The following is a 21,092-nucleotide window of genomic DNA, read 5'->3' as shown; positions in this document are numbered from 1 at the left end:
ATAGCTACGATTACCATTTTTCCACCAGATTGACGACATAATATTCTTGCGCGCATAATCGAGATTTTAATGCCTCATGCATATTCAAACAACATTAATCTTATAGTAACTTGATTGTACACTGAGAGAAAAATCCAGGTCTAAATGATCGGACAATTCGTTCGAAAATTAACAAACGGACAATCCGACACTTTCCATCGGAATAATTAAAAAAGTCGATCAATTATCAATAATATCCGGCTATCATTGATTGGACATTATTGTAATCTTAATCGGCTTTTTATAATTCCGCTTAAAAGTATCGGATTATCCATTTGTTAATTTTTGAACGATTATTTATTTTTCTGAGTGTACAGTTAGAATGTTCTCGTTTTCGTGCAAAAAAATTAGATCGACACGGTTGGATATTAATTGTTCGCCGTTTCAAATTGGGGCAATTACAGCCCTTCCCGATCTTTGCGAGCGCATGCAGCGCACTTTCCGATTTACGAGCGTCATCGAGTAATTAGAGTAACAAGATAAGCTGATTGGTCACAATTCGAGCGTGTTCTATCACCTTATTGATAAGCGATCATCTTTTGCTCGTCAAGACACGAAAGGAAATAAAGCTACTAGAGTAAGCGATTACGTCATAGCGCAGGAAACTTTCAGACGTGAATAAAAAGCGTTTCAAAACTCGCGAGAAATCCTAAAATTATATCCTATAATTAACGCGATAATAGAAATCTCGTGTTGTTAACAGGCTCGCTCTGTTCTGTTAAACCGATCAATTCTATGAAACATTTCTACGAGACTATTAATGAAAAAGTCAAACTTTGACGCAGTGACGTGTAAAACTTATGTAAAGAAAAAGAAACCAGAAGAAAAAAGTAGTCACCTGAGACCAATCTGCAGATGTATGCATTGAAAAGGCGTGCAAAGTTACCCGGGATAACTTGTGATAATCTTACGTAACCAGCCGCCGTGCTTAGACGAACACAATGAGACGACGATACGCCGTTTGCATTCGGACTTCAAGGATTCACGTTCGTTAAGACGGGCAGTCGGCCGAAAGGACACGTCCGTCTTTTCAGTATGTTCACGGATGTTCAAATGGAAAAAACCGCACACGATGTACATAAATGTACGTATTGCCACTACATATCGCGATATTCGTAAAAGATTTTCGGAATCTAAAGAGATATGCATGCGACGGCAGATTCATATCTCTCATTTTTATTTCGCGTCTTATGTCATAATGCAAGATTCTTCGAAAGAGATTTTCACACGCGCTTTTCTGTTTCTGCGTTTTGCCAACATGTTTCTGTTAACATCAATTGAATATCTTGTCAGCGTATATATATAGAGGAGCGAGGATAATTACACATCTCGATTCTAGTGTTTGTAATTAGCACGGCCGAGTAATGAAATGGCGCGTGAATTTTAATCCACTATTGATTAAAAAGATTGATTACACACACGCACAGTATTCTTTTTATAAGCATACTTGAACAGTTAGACAAGCAAATTAGCCACAACGATCTTCGATTTCATATTAAATAAGCTTTGCGTAATGTCTTCTCTTTAATCAAGGAAAATATTTAAAGAATGATAATATTGAAATTTCGGCATTCTTGTTCAAACTTTGAACCTCGATCGTATAATGTTAGCGTTTAAGTATTGAAGTTTAACTAGAATATTTTAATTTATCAACTTATAAATTACTTTTCCATACAAAGTTTAATTTTTACGTTATTATTTTCAGAAAAGAACGATAAGAATTTGTTTTCAAAACTGGGATTAAAAGCATTGTGTGTATAACTAGAAAATGAGAAATATAATGTAAAAATAGCGAACATAGTTTCCGTTTTATTTTAGCACGTAAGCGTTCACCGGCGAAAAATTCGCAGTTTTGCTACATTTTCTGGAGTAAATGGGAGCAAGGCGAGCGATTTAATTCCGCACTTCGAGTAATAAAAGCAATTTTACTGGAAGGACGCAAATTTTTAGATCTTGTTTTATATCATAACAAAAATCTCTAACATAGAAATGTATCTGTATACAATTCAACTTATAATGTTTTTTGAACCAATTTTCAGAAAATAAATTTCTAAAAATTAAATGGTCTATTCTTTTAACATTTCTAAGGTGAACTTAACCCTAGCTTATTTTCGAGTCCTTAATTCGCCACACTTTGGTCCGTGAGACCGCTCGACTTTGTCGCATTGTCATTTTCATTCTAATTAATATTTTTAAGCTTGTACTGTAGAAATTGGAAATATAAACTCTGAATAACATGTTTATGATAATATCAGGTCAAGAAAATGATTTGAATTTAAACTGAACTTATTATAAGGAAATTATGTTATTATGTGAAAACTAAAAAAAAAAAAACGAAAAACGTTCAGCGGTCCATCGGACTGGAGTGTGGCGAGCTAGGGTTAAAAATCGTTAAATAAATATGGAAAAGTACGTGTCCAGCAATGCAAAAAATTAATTTTACAATTCTAATTCGAACTTGCGTTTATTAGATGCAGATTAGATACTAATTTATCGAACTCATTCTAGTATTTATTGTGTGTGAAAAAGCCAGTTACAATATTATCCGGTATAAATAACTTACTTGTTAAATGAAAACAGGGAATAGGAGATACACGCCTAACACAGTTATCATATCGTAGTATAATTAGGTGTTTAATTAGCATCCATTATAAATGCACAGTCGGTAAATCATGGCGAACATCATGCGAAGAAAATGATAACGGGAAATACGATTTGTCATGCTACAAGATAAAAAGTATAATCATTTGAAATAATAATCTTTTAAATATGTATAAAAAGACCAAATGATAAATCCCATCTTAAAAGGTTGTTTAAATGGTGACTTAAATACATAACGCTCTTTTTTTTTATAAAACGAGAAAATTCGCCGTTCGCAGAACTCGAAAGACATTCTCGTAAACGTAAAAAACTCGTCATTGTATCTATTATGCCTTTTTTCCCTCGACAGAAATTTTTCTGGGTTTATTCAAGTCGCTGATTTGTACGCAGATAATATTCTATGATATGATGTTGATGTGACGATTCACTCCTCGATAAAAGAATAAGAGACGAATATGCATCAATACGTCTACACGTTAATGAGTTGCGGTTCATGAACCACTTATAGCAATTAACGGGCCATTAAAGCTAATACGCCACTTTATGTCCTTCAACTTGTGCCAGCGTAGGGCGATGCTTGAAGGTTTATTAGTTGTTAAATATACATTATTACTTTGTAAGGATTATTCATTCATTCATCATTCAAGGAATGTAAGGGTCTGCGTATCCATAATACATATATTGAACATTTCAATAATGTACGGGGTGTGTACAAGCAATATAAGCTAATTAATAGGTCTTGGATACATCCGGTAGTTCGTGATAGGTTTCTCCTGAATAAAGACTTAATTTGGAGCAATTACAGTCATAGTGTTTAAATTTATTTTCAATACTAAATCTATTTTAATTAAGCTTCGAATAAAAATTCCATTAAAGCGCACGAAGCATTTAATTAAACGAAATTAACTGAAGAATGTAGAATCGTTATATATTTACAGTGAAAGTTCAAGACTATTGCTCACGAGATGATTTTCAAAACTTTCGAATTAAGTTATGCAACTTTTTAATTACTTCTAAACTTGATGTTTTTACCGAAGTAAAAGTAGCTTAAATTTTCCCCCCCGAGGATCCGTAAATGGGAGAAAGTGCTCCCTCCGATGCAGCCTGTACAATGCAAAATACGTCAATTGCGTGTTGCACCCGGTAGAAACTTGTCGTATGATTTTATTATGATTGCGTTTCCTATGATTTAAACAGCTGTTACCACGCAATTGCGCGATTTTAATTGCAGAGAGGGCAGCCGCTACGACTCCCACTCGGCACAGTCGACGCAGGATCGCCGGAAGCTGCTGAAGCGTACGAGAAGTCTCGCAGTGATATCGGAGGACGATTCCCGGCAAGATCGAGAGGCGGCGCACTTTCGGCTAGGCCAGTCGACCTTCGATTTGCCCAAGAGATATCAATTGATACCGAGGGCCAAGCTGATCGATCGGAATTCCCTCAAGGACAGGTAAGCCTCTCATCAAGAGAAAGATTCGATCGCAAAAGCGCGCTCTTGACCTGGTTATTTTTTAATCAGGCAACAACCATTACGCGGGAAATAAGATGATAATAAAGGTTCGAAAGGTTATTCTATCTAATAGCTGCTTTCAACAAGATTAATATTAGATAGCGCATTAGTCAACTAATTTGAGAATTGTTCCTTTCGAGGTATCTGAGATCATTTTAATGAATAAAGCTTCCAGGATATCTTAATAATTATCTCAATGAGATAACAACGAACAGTTAACCAACAAGTCCAATTGTGGCAGCTGAATTTCTTCATGCGCGATGAATTTGATCTCTTGATCTATAAACTCGCATTATTCGCTTGCGGCGATCAGCAAATTGCAAACACCGAGCACAATCGAAACTCGATCGGTCAGCGACGAACGACGCTCCTCAACAAAACACTCGAACGACTTAGAATTCCTCTCAAAGTGACAGGAACTTCGCGAAAAAACTTTGCTGAAATACGATTCCAAGTTGATTTCTCCTTCCTCGTTGAGAAATCAAATCAAATAGTTGTTCACAACTTATGGAGAGAACAACTGACTTTTTCGTCTTTGTCAACTATTTACGGTTCATTGAAAGCAATCTAACTCGATGCATAGCTTCCATTGACGAATAAAAAACCTGTTAATTCTAGATATATTTTTTGTCGCGCAATATTTAAGTGATTGGGATTTTAATAATTAATTGAGATAGGAATATTGAAATTTCTACAGTTCTGTACGTTAATAAGGCGTTCTTTTAACTGAGTTAATGTACTGGTTCGAAATCGATTGCTGATAACGAGCAATCCGATTTGATAGAATTATTTTTTCAATTTAATAAGATTAAAATAAAAATCTGTTCAATATATTCTTCCTTTTAATAATTTAATCAGCTAATATTTCCACTCAGCATATACATAGATTCGATGAACTCAAATAAGTCATTGAAGTCACGAGACGTCTGGCAGATGCTCTTTTTACTCACGACTGATATTTCCTATATTTTACGAACACTTTCGAGTTTTATGAATGCAAATTTTATTCCACCGCGCACCGGGGCAATCGGTCAACAGATCTGTACTTTGTTCCAGACTCTCCAAGAGTCAGCAGCATCTTTCGGACTCTTACGAGAGATTCAACGAGGCAAAATCGTTTCATTCGCGCTCGACGTGCGGCCTTAACTCGATCCCGCCGAGTCTCGTGTCTTTTCCAGATCCACTGCCTTATACACGAAGAAACCGCGACGATCCTAATCGACTGAATATTCTCGATTGGCCGGATCCTCCGAGGCGATATCGCAGCGTGCAGAATTTGGATACAGTAAGCGGATTGGTCGATATTGTCGAAGATAACTGGCCTATTGAAGGCAATCGGAGTATTGATTGCATATATACGCAGGTGAAATACACATTTTTCGTCGATAAAAAAATTAGAAAGCTACACTAATTTGCTTTGTGCAGGAGAGAAAGATCTTTCATTTCGAGCTTTCGTTATTGAGAGGATTAACAGATTATTCGATCAATTAAAACTGGCTTTATTATCATTATTCATAGAGAAAATAACAAATCATGGCGTTTAATTAGATTGTTTTGTAATTAGCTGTATTACATATGGATAACTTCATTTACGATACGGTAATGATGATGTATAATATATTGGAAGTTGCTATGGGGTGGAGTTTCCAATTATTAATTTGATTAAAGTTTACTCGATGAAGTGATGTATCGTGTTTGTGATCAGTCGTGCCGGGACTCCTCAATGTAGCAAGATTAAGAAGTTTGTTACCAACATTAATTAAAATGATAGAGATCATTATGTCTCGGCCACAAGTTTCCTAGTACCGTTGTTACATATTTGAGAGCTGCTTAATTAAATTTCAACTGGGCATCAAAAAGATTGATTCTCCACAAATTTGGTAGTAAAATAATATCTTTCTGTGAGTTCTGTAAAATTATTAAAATAACGATCGAATTATTACGTGCAAACTCTCATTAAACTTAAATAACAAAAATTATTTTCATAACCGAGAGGACGGTGAGTTGAATCAAGAATTGACTCTTTCAAATATCACTGCATTTATTACAAAAACATTTTCTTATAATAAAAGGCTGATTTTATAAAGAAATTAATTACCCTGAAAATTATTTGGATAATAAACTATACGAAAGAATGCATGAAAAGCACGCGCTTAGATGTGCTTTTCCATTTATCAGGTGAAACGCAAACGTAAGGAGCACAGGAGCTTAGACAGCGTTCTTTTCGAAGACGACGGGGAATTGGAATACTTCGACGTACTGAATTTGCTGCCTCTCTCCAACATACGGCTGGGATACAACGAGGCCGGTTCATCGAGGGACGGTAATTTCGCGCGTAAGAAGGTACACGGTTTACGGGATTTAAGAGTGCTCGAGTACAACGAGCCGAGCGGCGCGAGCGAGGTCTCGCCGACGAGGAGCAGCAACGCTACGGACGAGGAGAAATGTAAGGAGCATACAGTGAATGAGGATAATCCCGCTCGAGCCGACGACAAACCTGAGAAAGAGGCCCGCGAGGATCTCGACTCGTCCAAGGGGACCGACTCGAGCCGGCGGAAGCATCGAGTGGCCGACGAGAGTTACGGAGCAGCTTCGAAGATTAGCTCGGCGAACAAGGACGCGCCCTCCTCCTCATCCAAGACCGATCATCGAGGAGCCGATGTCGACAATTTCGTGACCTCCTACGAGGAGGAGGATCAGAAGATCGAGGAGGTCGAGGACTACAAGTCGATCTGGATTTTGAACGCCGACCGGAACGAGATGTCGCGAAGACCGCAGATTCTCAAAGTCGTCGACAGTGACGTCACTAGGAGACGCCATCGGCGTTCCGTCATAGAAATCGACGCTATCGTCGAGGACGTGCCAAAGGATAAGAGACCGCAGGAGACCACGAAAGAGGCAAACGAGCGTATCGATGCCTCCGTAATTAAATCGATTAGCAATGCGAACGAGGAGGACGAAATTCATGGAAGAAAAGCGAAAGTTAGTATGAAATGGATTATTCGTACTGATAAGAATAAAAGTTTTAATTATTTTTATCTCAATCAGTTCGTTTTTCTATTATTGTTCGTAAATTCAGACATTACAATTTTTCAAAAAACGATGATTTTTAAGACCGTAAAAATGTAACGTCAAAAGAAATAGAGATTGCATTTTCCCTAAAGTGAAATCTTCTCTAGAAAAGTGTAAAACAGAGATTCTGAATTTTTTGCACGTACACTGCACATGGAATATTGAACAGTTACCGCGACTTCGCGCTGTGACTTTAACATCTATCTTTTCCTAGTGGTTTTTTACTCGATTAAATACTTGTTTCCGCTAAGTAATTTATAATGTTGTCAATTTGCAACGTCGTTGCACTTTAATTTCACGACTTCATCTTCTCCCTTAACATTTTCCATTAATAAAAACCGACATCTCCAGGCTGGAAATGGAGCAGAAACGTAAATGATGAATTAATTTTGCAGGAAGCTACGACACCGGAAAATGCGGAAAATGGGGCGACGGTGGAAAACGCGAGAAACTTCTTCGAGCGGAAGAGCACCGAGAAGGAGGCAGCGCGAAATAAGCAAAACGAGGGCAGATTCGAGAGGATCGTAAAAGAGACATCCAACATTCTCGGCAAGGCGTGCAACGTCGTAAAGGGCAGCCTGGGCTTCGAGGCGAGATCGGAGAGTTCGGATCTCGGTCTCGGCTCCGAATCCGGTAGCGAATCCCGCAGAAGATCGGTGGACGACGGCATCGAGGACGACCGGCCGTTGAGAAACGTCGAAAGCTCCAATAATACCACCGCGCTAAGAACAAGCGATGGCAAAAAGTCACACACTAATCTCATCAGATCCAGGAGCTGCGTGGACTCGATCGAGTGCCAGGACGACGGTCCGGAGTTCGATCACGTGCGCTACAAGATCGTCAAGTCGCATATGTTTAGCAAGAACATGTTCAGCACCGCCCGAGGCGACGTCACGTACGAGGGATTGATGCAATATTTGCGCGAGTATTCGTTCCAAGAATTGCTGATGGACAATAACGTTGTCATTATCGAGCCGGTCCGCGCCGAGCCGGTGGAGCGGAAATCGTCGCCGTTGGCCAGAGCGGAGCCCACATGCAAGATCGCCGGCGCGATCCAGAAGAAGATGGAGAACCGCGAGAGAAACGGCGAACGATCCGAGGGCGGTAGCGCTAAAAGCTCTCGACAGTCGTCCATACGAAAGCACTTCTTCTACCAACCTATACGGGTGAACCGTGAGCTGATCGACGAAGAGCTACCGGATCCGGATACCGTCAGAAACGTGAGACGCATGTTCGAGAACACTCTCGAGAAGAAGAAAAGCATAGAAGACGCCGAGTTTTCCAGGGACGACAAGACCAGGAGGAGTGTCAGCATGAAGGATCTGACTAGTCTCGACGACGGTCGGTACGACGAAATATCCGACAAGACACGCGAAGAATCCAGGTAGCATAATATTGAATGTCGTCGACGACGAAACTTTTATTATTCACGAAGCGTATGTGAATGTTTTGACGATAAGCATACCTTTGACGATATATAAGCTACCAGTTGGCATAAGGCCAACTGTCTTTAGTACGTTAGTTGAAGGATGAATTAAATATGAGGTGACGGTACTATAGATAGATCAGCCCGAGATAACGTTAAGTTTAATGGGAACGAAGGGAACGAAGGGAACGATGGGTGACGAAGTTTACATTGGAACGCCTGCGTGTTAAGTAATTTTGCAATTTGATTATTCGCGACTAAGATAATAGTATAAGCGAAATTTCATTAAAGTTACAGGTGAAAGTTCTAACCGAAAGAGTAAGTCGTTTACACTAAAATTAATGTACTAAAACTAATGTAGCCAAAGCCTTAAAAATCTCCATTCATCCCTCGATCGTTCGTGAATAGTCATAACCAATGTATATTATGTTCAGATCCAGATGTTCCAGCAGAGCGAAAGATCTCACGAGACTCTTCGAGACCAAGTCCGCGTCATCGACAGTTTCCGTCGCCAAGGAGGAACTCGGAAGTCCCCGATGCGAGTCGAAAACAAGAATTCTCGCGCAAAGTTTTGAAGCCAGAAGCGGAAATACGTCGCCAAGCGGTTCTAATTGTTCTAAGAACAAGGTCGGCCGTTACCATCATCATCATCATCATCATCATCATCATCATCATCATCAAAACTGGGATTCCGGCAGCGTGAGTTCCGGCGTGTCCAGCGATTATCCCGACACCGATCCCGGAAGCGGTGCTCATTGCACGTCGTCCGATGACGAGGATATGAATTGCAACGATGACGACGCGGATGCGAATGGTCCGGGGCATTACGTGTCCCAAGACGTCCTGAGAAAGATCCGCGAGTGCGGCACTTCCGTAACTTATTACGGCGGGAAAGTGGTCAACATGCACAACGGACCGTTGGTATCGCCGTTGATCGGCAACGGTTTCAAGCGCGTCGACAAATCGAACGATTACGTAAAGTTCAAGCTGGTGAAGAGTAATTCCTGCGACAGCAGGCTGGAATTGGCCGGCAGACTTGTCGAGGGACAATCGTTGCGTCGCAATCGCGACAGATGCGTCGATCTCAGACAGTGTACCATCGCGGAGACACCCAGTATCGAGATCACGACGATCGACAGCAGGCAAAAAGACGAGGCACAAAGGGACGAGGGGATCGAGCAGGTCGAGCAGGTGAAGAGAGAACCGCCGGTGGTGATTGGTTTGGAGCCGAAGAAAGAAGATTCTAAGGAAACGAGGAAGACGTTCAAAGCTGACTTTAAGCTGGACGATCTGGACGACTCGAGATCCAATTATCCGAGTAGATTCATGCCGAGCGCGTTGACGAGATGGGAGGTGAACTCGAGCTGGAAGGTCGGCAATGACTTCGGTAAAATGGAGTTCGAGGAGTTCGAGGTGCTCGAGGATAGTCTCAATGGGATCGATGAGCAAAACCAGTACGCGCAAACATCCTGAACGGGAATTATCTTTTGTATAATATTTATTTCTTTGATGCGACTGTGACGGACGAAAGTAGGAGATAACGTGATCATTATTTTTAATAAAATGTTACGTAAAGATATTTCTTGACGTTACTAAAAATAATTTTTCTTTTGCGAAAAAAAATGATATTCCAGCTTGCGAAAAGATAAATTTTAATCGCAATCGAATAAACGTTGCTGGAAATAAAACAAAAATTGTTTAAAAATGTGTTTTTGGCGAATGTGTTTTTGACAAATAACGAAAATATCGCGAGAGTATATTGATAGTCAAAGTAATTTATTGGTACGGAAGTGCTATCCATCAATTAGTTTATTATTCCAGGTGGATAAATCCACACGAGTCATATTAGAACAGGTAATAAATATTGATTACGTACTAAAATATAATACATATTAAAGATTCAATATACTATTGCATATAATGCACAAAGTACGAATGATCGATGTAATTTGAGTGTACTAAATGTGTAATAAATAATCATATGTAATAATTTCATTTATTAATGTTTTCCACCTCTCTCTTTCTCTCTCCAAAAGATTATATAATTATTAAATACTGTTTAATTGGACGCAGTTCTGCAATGCGGAACCAAGGCCAAAATTTTACTTTTCCGCTAGAGTAAATTTCGCGAAACATTAGAAATAAAATTCTGTGCCAACGTTATCTGAAATATAATGACCAAACTATAATCTTTCTCAAATACAATTCCATGTTTTAAGAAAATTTTGTCCTGTTCAAGATCATTTTGCAATACAGAACTAAAAATCATTGCAATGAATTGGTTCCTTATTGCGTAACTGCCAATTATTAATACTCTTTTTAGACATCGTTAAAATTAAATTGAGATCTTCCGGTATTTTATTCTTGTACAATGACTTGTAAGTTTTCGCAAAAAAAGATTTTATAATTATCCCAAACATTTATCTGTAATATATATTTAAACCATCATACTGAACAGATGAAAAAAGGATAGATAAATACCGAGTCACGAAAATTAGTCTTGAATGTCACATTTTACAACACACGTCTCGAGTTAAATGATATATTGAAGGCTCAGACGACACGATGTTATTTTCGACATTATGTATTCTTGGAACGACGTTGATTTTATCGATTCTTTTGAAGATTTAACTGATGTGGACCTCAGAGAACGTCTTGGCAAGCCAAGACCCAACATGTGGTCTGGAATGTCTTAATGTGGACTCACGATGACTCGCATAAATAATATTACCGCAATCACTCGTAAAAATTAGCAGTGGAATACTAGAATAGCGTTTCATTATTATTAAGAACAAAAGAAACATTAAATAACGATAAGAATAACGAAAAACTTTCAAAAATGCAGGCAAAGTGTAAAAAGTCCAATTTGTATGTAAATGAGCATAATTCGCTTGTTAAACACGTTAAATATTTTCTGCGCAGCGGCGTAATTATTTAAACGCAATAAAGTCCCAGTTTGCTCGCTAGGAGCGGCGCAATTATCGATTTATTTTGGATGTGTATGTGGCACAGTCGTAAATACGGAGGATCGTAAAAGCTTTCGGTGTGAGCCCGGTGTCAAGCGTTACATCAGTTGTGCAGACCAAGTGTCGTAAAATGTACACTGCGAGCTTTTATACAGTATGACTGATACTGTGTAAAGCGATCTTCAGGTAGACGTTCTCGAATTTTGAGTAAAGAGTATTACGAAACTTCTCCGTATCCGTGCGAAAGAGCTCGCTTTCTATTAGTGTCTTTTATACGCGGAATTGAAAAACTCACGGGTGCTTCGTGTCAGTACTTCAATCGCTTTACGTGTCTTGTTTCCCTTTAACCTTTCGTTCGAGAATGGGAGACGCGATGATTTAATGTTTTAGTTGTATATATAATACGATAAGAATTATTTGCATATCTCGCGTATCGCGTATATACCTACACAATTAATGCACCAGCGCGCCTGAAAATGTGTTAATGATACTAAGAGCGTGAATATTTTTGCATGCATACTCTTGTAAGCATATTAAAATTGCATGCCGCGTAACAAATTACAAAGCTCTATTTAATGTGGAAAATTAAGAAATTACAGTAGATATACCGAACAACAAAAGCAAGTGAAGTAGTTTCTTTTAAAAATTTTTCAAAGGATACATCTTTCAGATTAATCGCGTTTGTATAGATATTGGGATAGAGACCCTACAAGCTTTGATGCTTCCAAGTTACGGTACGATAAAGTCGAGAGAAATAAATATTACAATCGTTATTACGTTCCATTGTATGCAATGCAATACGTTTGCTTGATTGGTTTTAATAAACAGGATAAGTAACTCACCAACGCTCTCGGTCTCCTTTTCCGCCGACGTAACTCTTGCAGTTTTCTTCACTTCTTTTTCCGTGGCTTTAGGCTCTTTCAGTTGCTTCATCAGAAGCGGATTTAACTTTGGCGAGTAGGGACTGGCCGAGAGGGAAACGCTCCTCTGAGAGATGTGCCACCATCGTCTGCACCATGTTTCCTGAAACGCGCAACAGCAATTTCCGTCGTTGCTTATATGATATTTTCACGATTGTAAACAGTTATACGAGTCCGGAAATTTGATTGGCGTATTATCAGAGTTCAACGAAGTCGTTAAACATGTGTCAGATTGAACGCGAATTTTCAATTAAGCGTGCAATCATCGAAGTTCACCGGTTCATAGTCTCTTCATGGCTCATCTATTGTTCATCGATTATCCGATAAACTATATAATAATTCACAGATAAATACAAAACGCTTCATTAACAAGGTCCGTAGTTTGTTTTAATCCGCTTAAAATATTAACTTTTAGTAGAATAAATGCATATATTAGCAAGATTAGATTATTTTACTTTTAATGCCACAGCGCGGCATTAATACAGGACTAAGAACCTGCATTATTGCAGCTTGTGTGTACATAAAATTCATAATATATTAAAAATGCTATTTTTGTAAATTTTTGTTAACGTATTTTCTGGAAAAATTTTCTGAAAAATACTTGGTGGTTCGGCTTACGTGTTGTTATGGCTATGTATTGTTATACTTTTCACACATGGGTACTCGAAAACATGTTAGTCAAGAAATCTCTGTTTGAAAAGCATGCATAATGTACACTTCAGTGCATCATGAAAACACAATATTGGATATGATGGAAATCTGTGTAAAATACCAGCACGGTTGATGCAACCGACGTGAAAATGTAATCACGGTACGGCAGAGATTACGGTTTCATACCGTACTGTAATGGCAAAAACTCGCGTAACGTAAATATTATCTTTTTATCGGCACAAATTGAAAATTTTTAATTTAATTATATGATCATAAGCAGCGCATATAATATTTCCGTTAGCCGTTAGCGGATTAAACAAAATCGGATGAAACGAAGTAGATTTAAACTCTCAGGGGAGCACGTCACTATTTCAATGGCGCTGCATTGATTCTCCAAGGAGAATCGTTATTTTTAGATAAAGGCGGATGTAGAAAGAATCAATTGAGACAGGCAGAGATAGAGAGTAGAGATAGAGACCGAGACAGAGAGACAGAGAGACAGAGAGACAGAGAGACAGAGAGACAGAGAGACAGAGAGAGAGACAGAGAGAGAGACAGAGAGAGAGACAGAGAGAGAGACAGAGAGAGACAGAGAGAGACAGAGACAGAGAGAGACAGAGAGAGAGAGAGAGAGAGAGAGAGAGAGAGAGAGAGAGAGAGAGAGAGAGAGAGAGAGAGAGAGAGAGAGAGAGAGAGAGAGAGAGAGAGAGAGAGAGAGAGAGAGAGAGAGAGAGAGAGAGAGAGAGAGAAAAGGAGAACTACTATAATACAACTAATAAAAATACATTTCAGAACGCAAATCAAAGCGTGTTTTAAAAAAACGCGGAGCAAAAAACTGTCTTTGAAGTTTATCATTAATTCCGTGAAGATTCACAGTAAGAAAAGATATAATAGATAATAATAATAATGGCTCACATGGTTAGAAATCAAACGAAGAAAAATGGAGCGTTGAGCCGTAACAAGGTGTTGGTATTCATATATTCTATATTTAAGTAAAGAAGTAACGAATTGTAATGTACATACTGTACATATACATATATTCCAACTTGATAGACTGCGCGCCGCAAATTTGTCGGACACACAGCTTGAAACACAGCTATCTTGGAACATTAATACCTAATAATAATGTATTTCTCATAAAGTAACAAGAAAAGTTTCAAATAATTAAATCTTGAAAACTTATATATTATAATAAATCAGTACAAATAAAGAAAAGCCCAGTTAGTTTATATTCACATTTTATAATCCTATAATTATTAATTAAATTAATCAATCCCTGCTGTTTTTCAATTACTTATTTTTAGTATTTGATTATTCCTCATAAAAAGATCAAACTTTTAAAAATCAAATTGCTTTTCAATCAGTCTTAAATCGAAGAAGGATATTATTTCGGAAGCTAGCATTCTTTTCCACGCACATTATTGGTCTGTAATTTCCAATTTCTTTAATGACGAATTGATACACCAGTAGTACGCATATATAGTTAATATGGACGTATAAATAAAAGTTATATAGCTAAACATATAAGCAATTTTCTTCGGACACATTTCGCCAAACAATATCGCTTCTGTTTCACACGTAATCGTGAGCGAACTGCAGATGTACAACCATACGTGCGTTGAATTAAAGACAGGTAAATTCCTTCTTAAAAGTGACCAAGGAAACGTCTGAAGAGTGGACGCAAAAGTTCTGAAGATTATGCCCATATAGACGATATATCTTCGAAAACGCTTAACCCTTTTATATCCATTTCTCGTTCGATGTCTCTGCTCCGTTGCCCTAGTTTCTTCTTGTGTCTCCTCTTACTTCCGATGCGTTTATCCCGGTTTCAAAGCGAAGCGTTACCATCGATTCCACTGCGGCATCCGCGGGAATTATATTTGTACCTTGCAAGAAGATTGACTTTGAAATTCCCAGCAAGCCGCGCGCGATTGTCTGTGAAATGCAGATGCGTCTGGCACATGGTTCTATATCGACAATATTTATCACTGTGCAGCGTCCATTGTACATCTCAATTGCAGACATTACTTATGTACACTCGAATGATATAAATTTATAAACAGAACGTCTTGAAATAGAATACGTGCAAATGTCCATAGCGTGAATTAAAAATTCGATCGATACACACGCTCTAGCGAACCCACTATTAAAGTTAGTGTAAATCACACCGAGAGACATGCTATCATTGATTATCTAACAAGTGCTAAAGTATTTTTTCCGATAGTTCCGAGAGCGATAGAGAGACTGCTATTGTAACAATAGGTTTTAGAAATTTTGTATAAAAACAGGATTTACCGTAATTGAGGATAAATAAGAGCTTATTGTTAATAGAAATAGAAAATTGATTGTTTATCCGCATTCTCTCAGAATATCGCATTTCTTGATTCATGGAGACATTTAATCCGTTTTAGCAGAAATAAAGTCTGAATTTTCCCAGGAATAACGTTACGCGCGTGTCCACTTTCCATCAATTTTAAAGGACCGTGTAGTGACTATCCAATTTCTAAAAATTTAAGTTGTGTGTGTCCATAATTTTCATGAAATATCACTTGACACAGGTGACAATGTATAATCCTAATTTAAGTGGCGCTTCTAATTATAGTGCCTTTGGTTTACGAGCACTCAACATGCGCGTACCGTGTGTCTATACTAATTTATCCTTGGGTTCATCAGCCAGAATAGAAATCTCAAACATTCTAAAAATTATAATAAAATTTAAGCTATATTGATAATAAGATTTTATTGATAATTTAATAAAAAACGCAATGGCCTTTTTACAGAATACTAACATTAAACAATATACATGTTTTAAATATAAGATAAATACCATACTTTTTAAATAAGAACACAGAAAAAAAGAAGTGTCAAATCAACACTGTTTATACTCATATATACGCAAGAATATATAATCTCGAAATGAGATTATATTGCGTTAAACGAAGAAAACTTGCTTGAATGAACTCGTTATATAGTTCAACCAAGAAAAAAAATGTTGGAATAAAAAGTTGAAATTCTTATAAGATGTAGATTGTTTCGTATATACGCAAGATTATTATAATCTTCTTATAAGAACTTCAACATTTTATTTCAACATTTATTACATTATTATATAATGACTTCATTCAAGAAAATTTTCTTCGTTTAACGCAATATAATCTCATTTCAAGATTTCTAACTTTTCCAACGTTGAAACTAAAGATATCTTCAAATCAAGAATATTCCCTTTTTTCTGTGAAATTAGGTAATTTTATTTTTTGAATATTTGATTAAAACAAAGTATATATAAGTAAAATAACAATAAAAAAATAATTTTAAAATAATTTTAAAAATAAAATTCTAAACAGATTGTATATATTAATATATCGCGAATTATTTTCGTTTTGAATTGTTTTCTGGATCCAAAGATATCTATCCATTTTATGGTAGACACAATGAGATACGCAATTATCATATTCAAGGAAAGCTCAGTGCTCGATCAACTTGGCGGTAACTCTTTAATTGGCTACCTGCAAACCTGCAAACGCTGAATTTCACATGTGCGGTTACCGCGCGGTTCTCCTACCAGAACGTTCAATTCTGAGAGAAATATATATACGCCGGAAATCACGTCGGAATTCAATATCAGCACGAGTCATACATATTCACCGCAGCAACTTTCCTTCGTCGCATACATTGTTAATAGTCATGGATCAAGGATCTATTTATACAAGGATATTAATTTGTGCGAACTTTCAAGTTTTCATCAGAGGCATATTATATATACGCACTGCTAACTAAATAACAAAATTACACTACTATGGCAAAGTTGGAACGAAACGCGCATCATTTCGCAGCTTCTAATTAGCAAATCGAGACTACACGATTACATCCTCTACTTAATCTTCCATCGGCTCTCGTATGTCATTATAACTTCGTTTCAAACCGGGTCACCGTTTTTCACTCTGCGACGTTAAAGGACGTAAAACATATTTTCCAACTGCTCTTGACGAAAGAAGTAGTAGCATGTTGCAACTTTTGTAAAAAAAAATAAAGAAAATGATACAATATATTTACAAAGATAAGTAATGCGTTTGTCCTCTATCCGTATACATGACGCAAATTGCGTGTTCTAGAAAAAGTAGAGAGGTATACGAATATAATAGTAAAGCAGAAAATCTCAGGAAAATGCTTTTCTGCGACACGCGGTAACTGTAGAAAAATCAATTACAAAATACGCTATCGCTCTTTTCTTCTTCAACATACAATAAACTATTTTACGACAAAATGAAGAAAATATAAACTTATACACGGAAAAAAAATGAAGTTACTTCAATTAAACGTCGACGTCACGGGCCACGCTGCCACAAGCATATGTAGTTAATTCAATTGGATATTATTGGACCAAATATTTAAATTATTAAGACAATTATCTGATGTTTTTGTTCATTAATATTGATGTTGCATCAATAAATTTTATCTCAATAACACTGATGCTGTTGATACAAAAAATGATGCTGTTGATACAACATCATTTTTTTTCCGTGTACCTAACTTATTATATTTATAGTAATTTACTAAACAATCGCAATATGATAAAATAAAAAATCACTAAAGTCTGACAATATTTTGTAGTACTTAACGTGCAAATATCTTCCGCTTGCATGAGCGAGGGTAAGCGTGATATAATTTCGTTGTGTCCCTATGCGCGTTGAGTCGATACGCCCTTTCGATCAACATTGCCCCCCGACCCCGACCACCATTACACAGGCTGAAAACATTTTCTACGCCGTATGTCGAGCGGAACTGGACGCTGGGCAGGGGATCGATGGCGTGATGCGGTAATGGTAAAGCCAAGTGCACGGCTACAAGCCGGAGCCCCTCCGTATTAATCCGTCCAACTTGCGACCTTTCCGCTTGTCGATGTGCTCTGCGAGAGCACACGTCGCACACATCATAGCATCACGCGCACGCGATGCCTATATCGTGCCAATTAAATTCTACCTCTTGATTTGCGCCACAAAGCGTATTCGCGTCGAGCGGCAAAAAAATACACACGGTGTAATTCTGTTACGCTCGAACGCTACGATTTCGTGAAACGAAAAAGACCCGTCCTGCCCGGCCCCGCCCCGCCAGGCGCACGTGTCGATGCGATAAAGTTATGCATTTTTCATCTTTCCACTCGTATCGATGTTCCAACGCAATTTAGTCCGGATAGCTAGACGAAGCTATCAGAGTTTGCGTAATTTGGAAACGTTTTCCGATGAAAAAACGATGGAGAGCGAGAGGGAAATCTGATGACAAGGTAGCTTTCGCCGTACGTTGCTCTTGAGTCTTAAAGGGATATCGACAAAGCCGTTCGTTGCTGGGCTGAAATTGACGTCGTTAAACCACCCTAGCCATTAACAGTTTTATCGAATGGCATTAAATAGTGTTAGATAGAATCGTTGCCCGCATGGTTATACCACAATACAACGTTATTATCGTAAGCGTATATCGAAAAAAACGTTCTTATATCTCGTCCCTGATCGTCAAATCTAATTTCTTTTTTATGATGTGTTTAAATAGCTGTACGATGCAATAACTGCTGGACCTATCCAGCTATATATTTCGATTACAATGTTTTTTTCATGAAGCTACTCCGTATCGTATACATATTAAATTTGCGAACTCGAATAAAATTTAAATTTTATTCTGATGTTAATTGAAAATATATTATGTCATAAAAGCCATTTGTCAAATATCATGGAAAAGATATATAAGACTGCAATGCGTAACTTTTTACCCGATTAGCGATAACCGATACGTAGTAGATATTCGAAAAACGTGTTGCGCTCGTTCAAAAATAACTAATTTAAAATCGATAGGTAAAAATATACTCGCGCAAATTCAGGATGAACAATATCTGTTATTTTAATTAAAAAAAAAAAAAACACGTTCTCTCGTTTCTCTGCTACGGTTATTTGTCATGATCTTTGAAAGAATGCACTTAATGCAATGCATCAAGTCGCAGCGACGAGATGAGCAGATTACACACCCCGTTTTGCAATTTTCTAGAGAACAACTTGAAAGTTATGAGAGATGTAACGTGGCCTAGAGTTAAGAGTACTCGCGCAATACAACAAAGATTGCTATTAGAGAACCGACACTTGATTTCTGTTTCTAAAGTATAAAACTTTAAGACCCAAGGTCTTTAATGCTCGTGAAATTTCTTGCAGAACAATAAGATTGTCGGGGCTAAAATGCCTTTCCCATAAATAAATTTATTCGTATACAAGAACGTTTTAAAAGTTTCAAAGAATTGTTTCGTGACACTACACCGAGATATGAGCCACGATTAATCGTGAAAATAATTTAGCTATTTATGAAATTAATGTGGGTATTAACCCACATTAACGCGGAAAATAATATAATGAAGCGTTAGTAATCGGAAGAGGATTTATTTCATCGCGAAAGCTCTTAATCCGCGATACACGAGGTTTAAATTTACGATCCTCCTGCGGTTTGCAGCGAGCATACATGGTGAATAATGAGCAACGGTTCGCTCAGATGCGAAGTGATGTGTCAGTTTATTTCCATATCCATTTGCTTGTCCCTTGTATCTCTGTTACTTCTCATTTATGAATATTCTCCACACATTTGATGTCGGCAAGTATGCACGCACTGTCAAGTTAAAGCTTCTTTTATTAAAACCGGTTACAAAGAGAAAAAAATATTATGGAAAGACTTATAAATGCAAGTGCGAAACTGTTTGCACACAAATTTACATCTCTAACTTGGCTATAGATGAAAAACAAGGTTCGCAGCAATCAGCGATTATTCAATTCAAATATTTTATTCCTAATGTAAATCGATGTTGTTCAAATTTTGATGGCAGAGTGACAGTATTTTAGTATTTGTACATTCCAATTGAAACTGCTTACTGTAATTTTATTACGATAGATAAGTGTGATTTTTGTGTATACACATAATAAATTTAAAATGTATCAAGTCAATGAAAAATGACTTATTAATATAATAGTTTAGCTGTCTAAATTCACATACAAGTTCGTAGGAAATTTGGAATCTCCATTAAGACTGAGAGACCGAGGTGCTCCATGCGCTGCGCACAACTCGATTATTATCTTCGTTCACAGCTTCCTAATGTTGTTCGGGTAGACACTTTGCAAGTGTCTGTCGAAGAATTTGAATCTCTCATCGGAAAATTGATCGTATATCCGATATGTCAATGAGATATACGTCAATGAGACTCGCGAGAGAAACGCGAATTTCCAGTCTTTGTTTGTAATTGTCATTTGCGGTCGACTACAAATTAGGTCACCCCAGAATCCCACTGATATTGTTAGGTTCCGACGAATAATTGCTTTCAATATTGCAGAATTATCAGCTTCATTCCATTGTAACTGTCGTTTGTCTTCCATTTATTATTAATCACAAGTAGAGCTGTTTATCTTCTCAATACAAAATATTATTAAGCTAGATGCTCATCAATCAATGCAAACTATTGAGCGAGATGCTCATCAAACATTCAAAGAAAATATCTTTATCACGATATTTCATATATGTCGAGATATAGTTTTTACTAAAAGTGTAAGTGCAACTTTTACTTTTGACGTTTCGACTATTATCCAATTTATTGCGCGAGAATATCAACTTGGGCAAATTTTTATTACGTCAATAAAACTATGATAATGTGCTCGTGAAAATGGTAACTCTCATTGAAATAGGTAATCATAAATTCGATCAATAAACTGATCAGAAATGTTATAACGTTGGATAACGCGCAAAAATGTAAATGGTATTCTCGTCACGTTTTCTGGATGTTAAATCTCAAGTGGCGTTACAATGTGAATTCTCCCTCCGGTTTATAAACTTCTTGGCAGATAAATGTAATCTCACATTTTAATATTTAATGTTACTTACTACAACTT

At 37.4% G+C, this 21,092-nt stretch overlaps 2 protein-coding genes across 2 annotated transcripts in view; one reads left to right on the top strand and one right to left on the bottom strand.

Moving 5' to 3' along the window:
* Positions 1-21,092, bottom strand: part of Mcu (mitochondrial calcium uniporter) — a 60,656-nt gene that overhangs the window by 26,554 nt on the left and 13,010 nt on the right. Inside the window, exon 2 of the mRNA XM_071711969.1 lies at positions 12,457-12,637. Coding sequence (XP_071568070.1) covers positions 12,457-12,637 — 181 coding nt within the window. The remainder of the gene's footprint in view (positions 1-12,456; positions 12,638-21,092) is intronic.
* On the top strand, positions 3,716-10,638 carry Jv (javelin). The gene is made up of 6 exons (XM_071711959.1): positions 3,716-3,746; positions 3,838-4,090; positions 5,207-5,435; positions 6,329-7,132; positions 7,618-8,606; positions 9,083-10,638. The coding sequence occupies exons 1-6, from the start codon at positions 3,716-3,718 to the stop codon at positions 10,119-10,121; spliced, it is 3,345 nt and encodes a 1,114-aa protein (XP_071568060.1). The 3' UTR covers positions 10,122-10,638.

This window comes from Temnothorax nylanderi, unplaced genomic scaffold, assembly GCF_030848795.1.
Source record: "Temnothorax nylanderi isolate EJ_2023f unplaced genomic scaffold, tnyl_v1.0 TNYL_tig0103_pilon, whole genome shotgun sequence".
Taxonomy (NCBI): domain Eukaryota; kingdom Metazoa; phylum Arthropoda; class Insecta; order Hymenoptera; family Formicidae; genus Temnothorax; species Temnothorax nylanderi.
The sequence above is the reverse complement of the archived record's forward strand: the minus strand, read 5'-3'. Positions and strand labels throughout refer to the sequence as shown.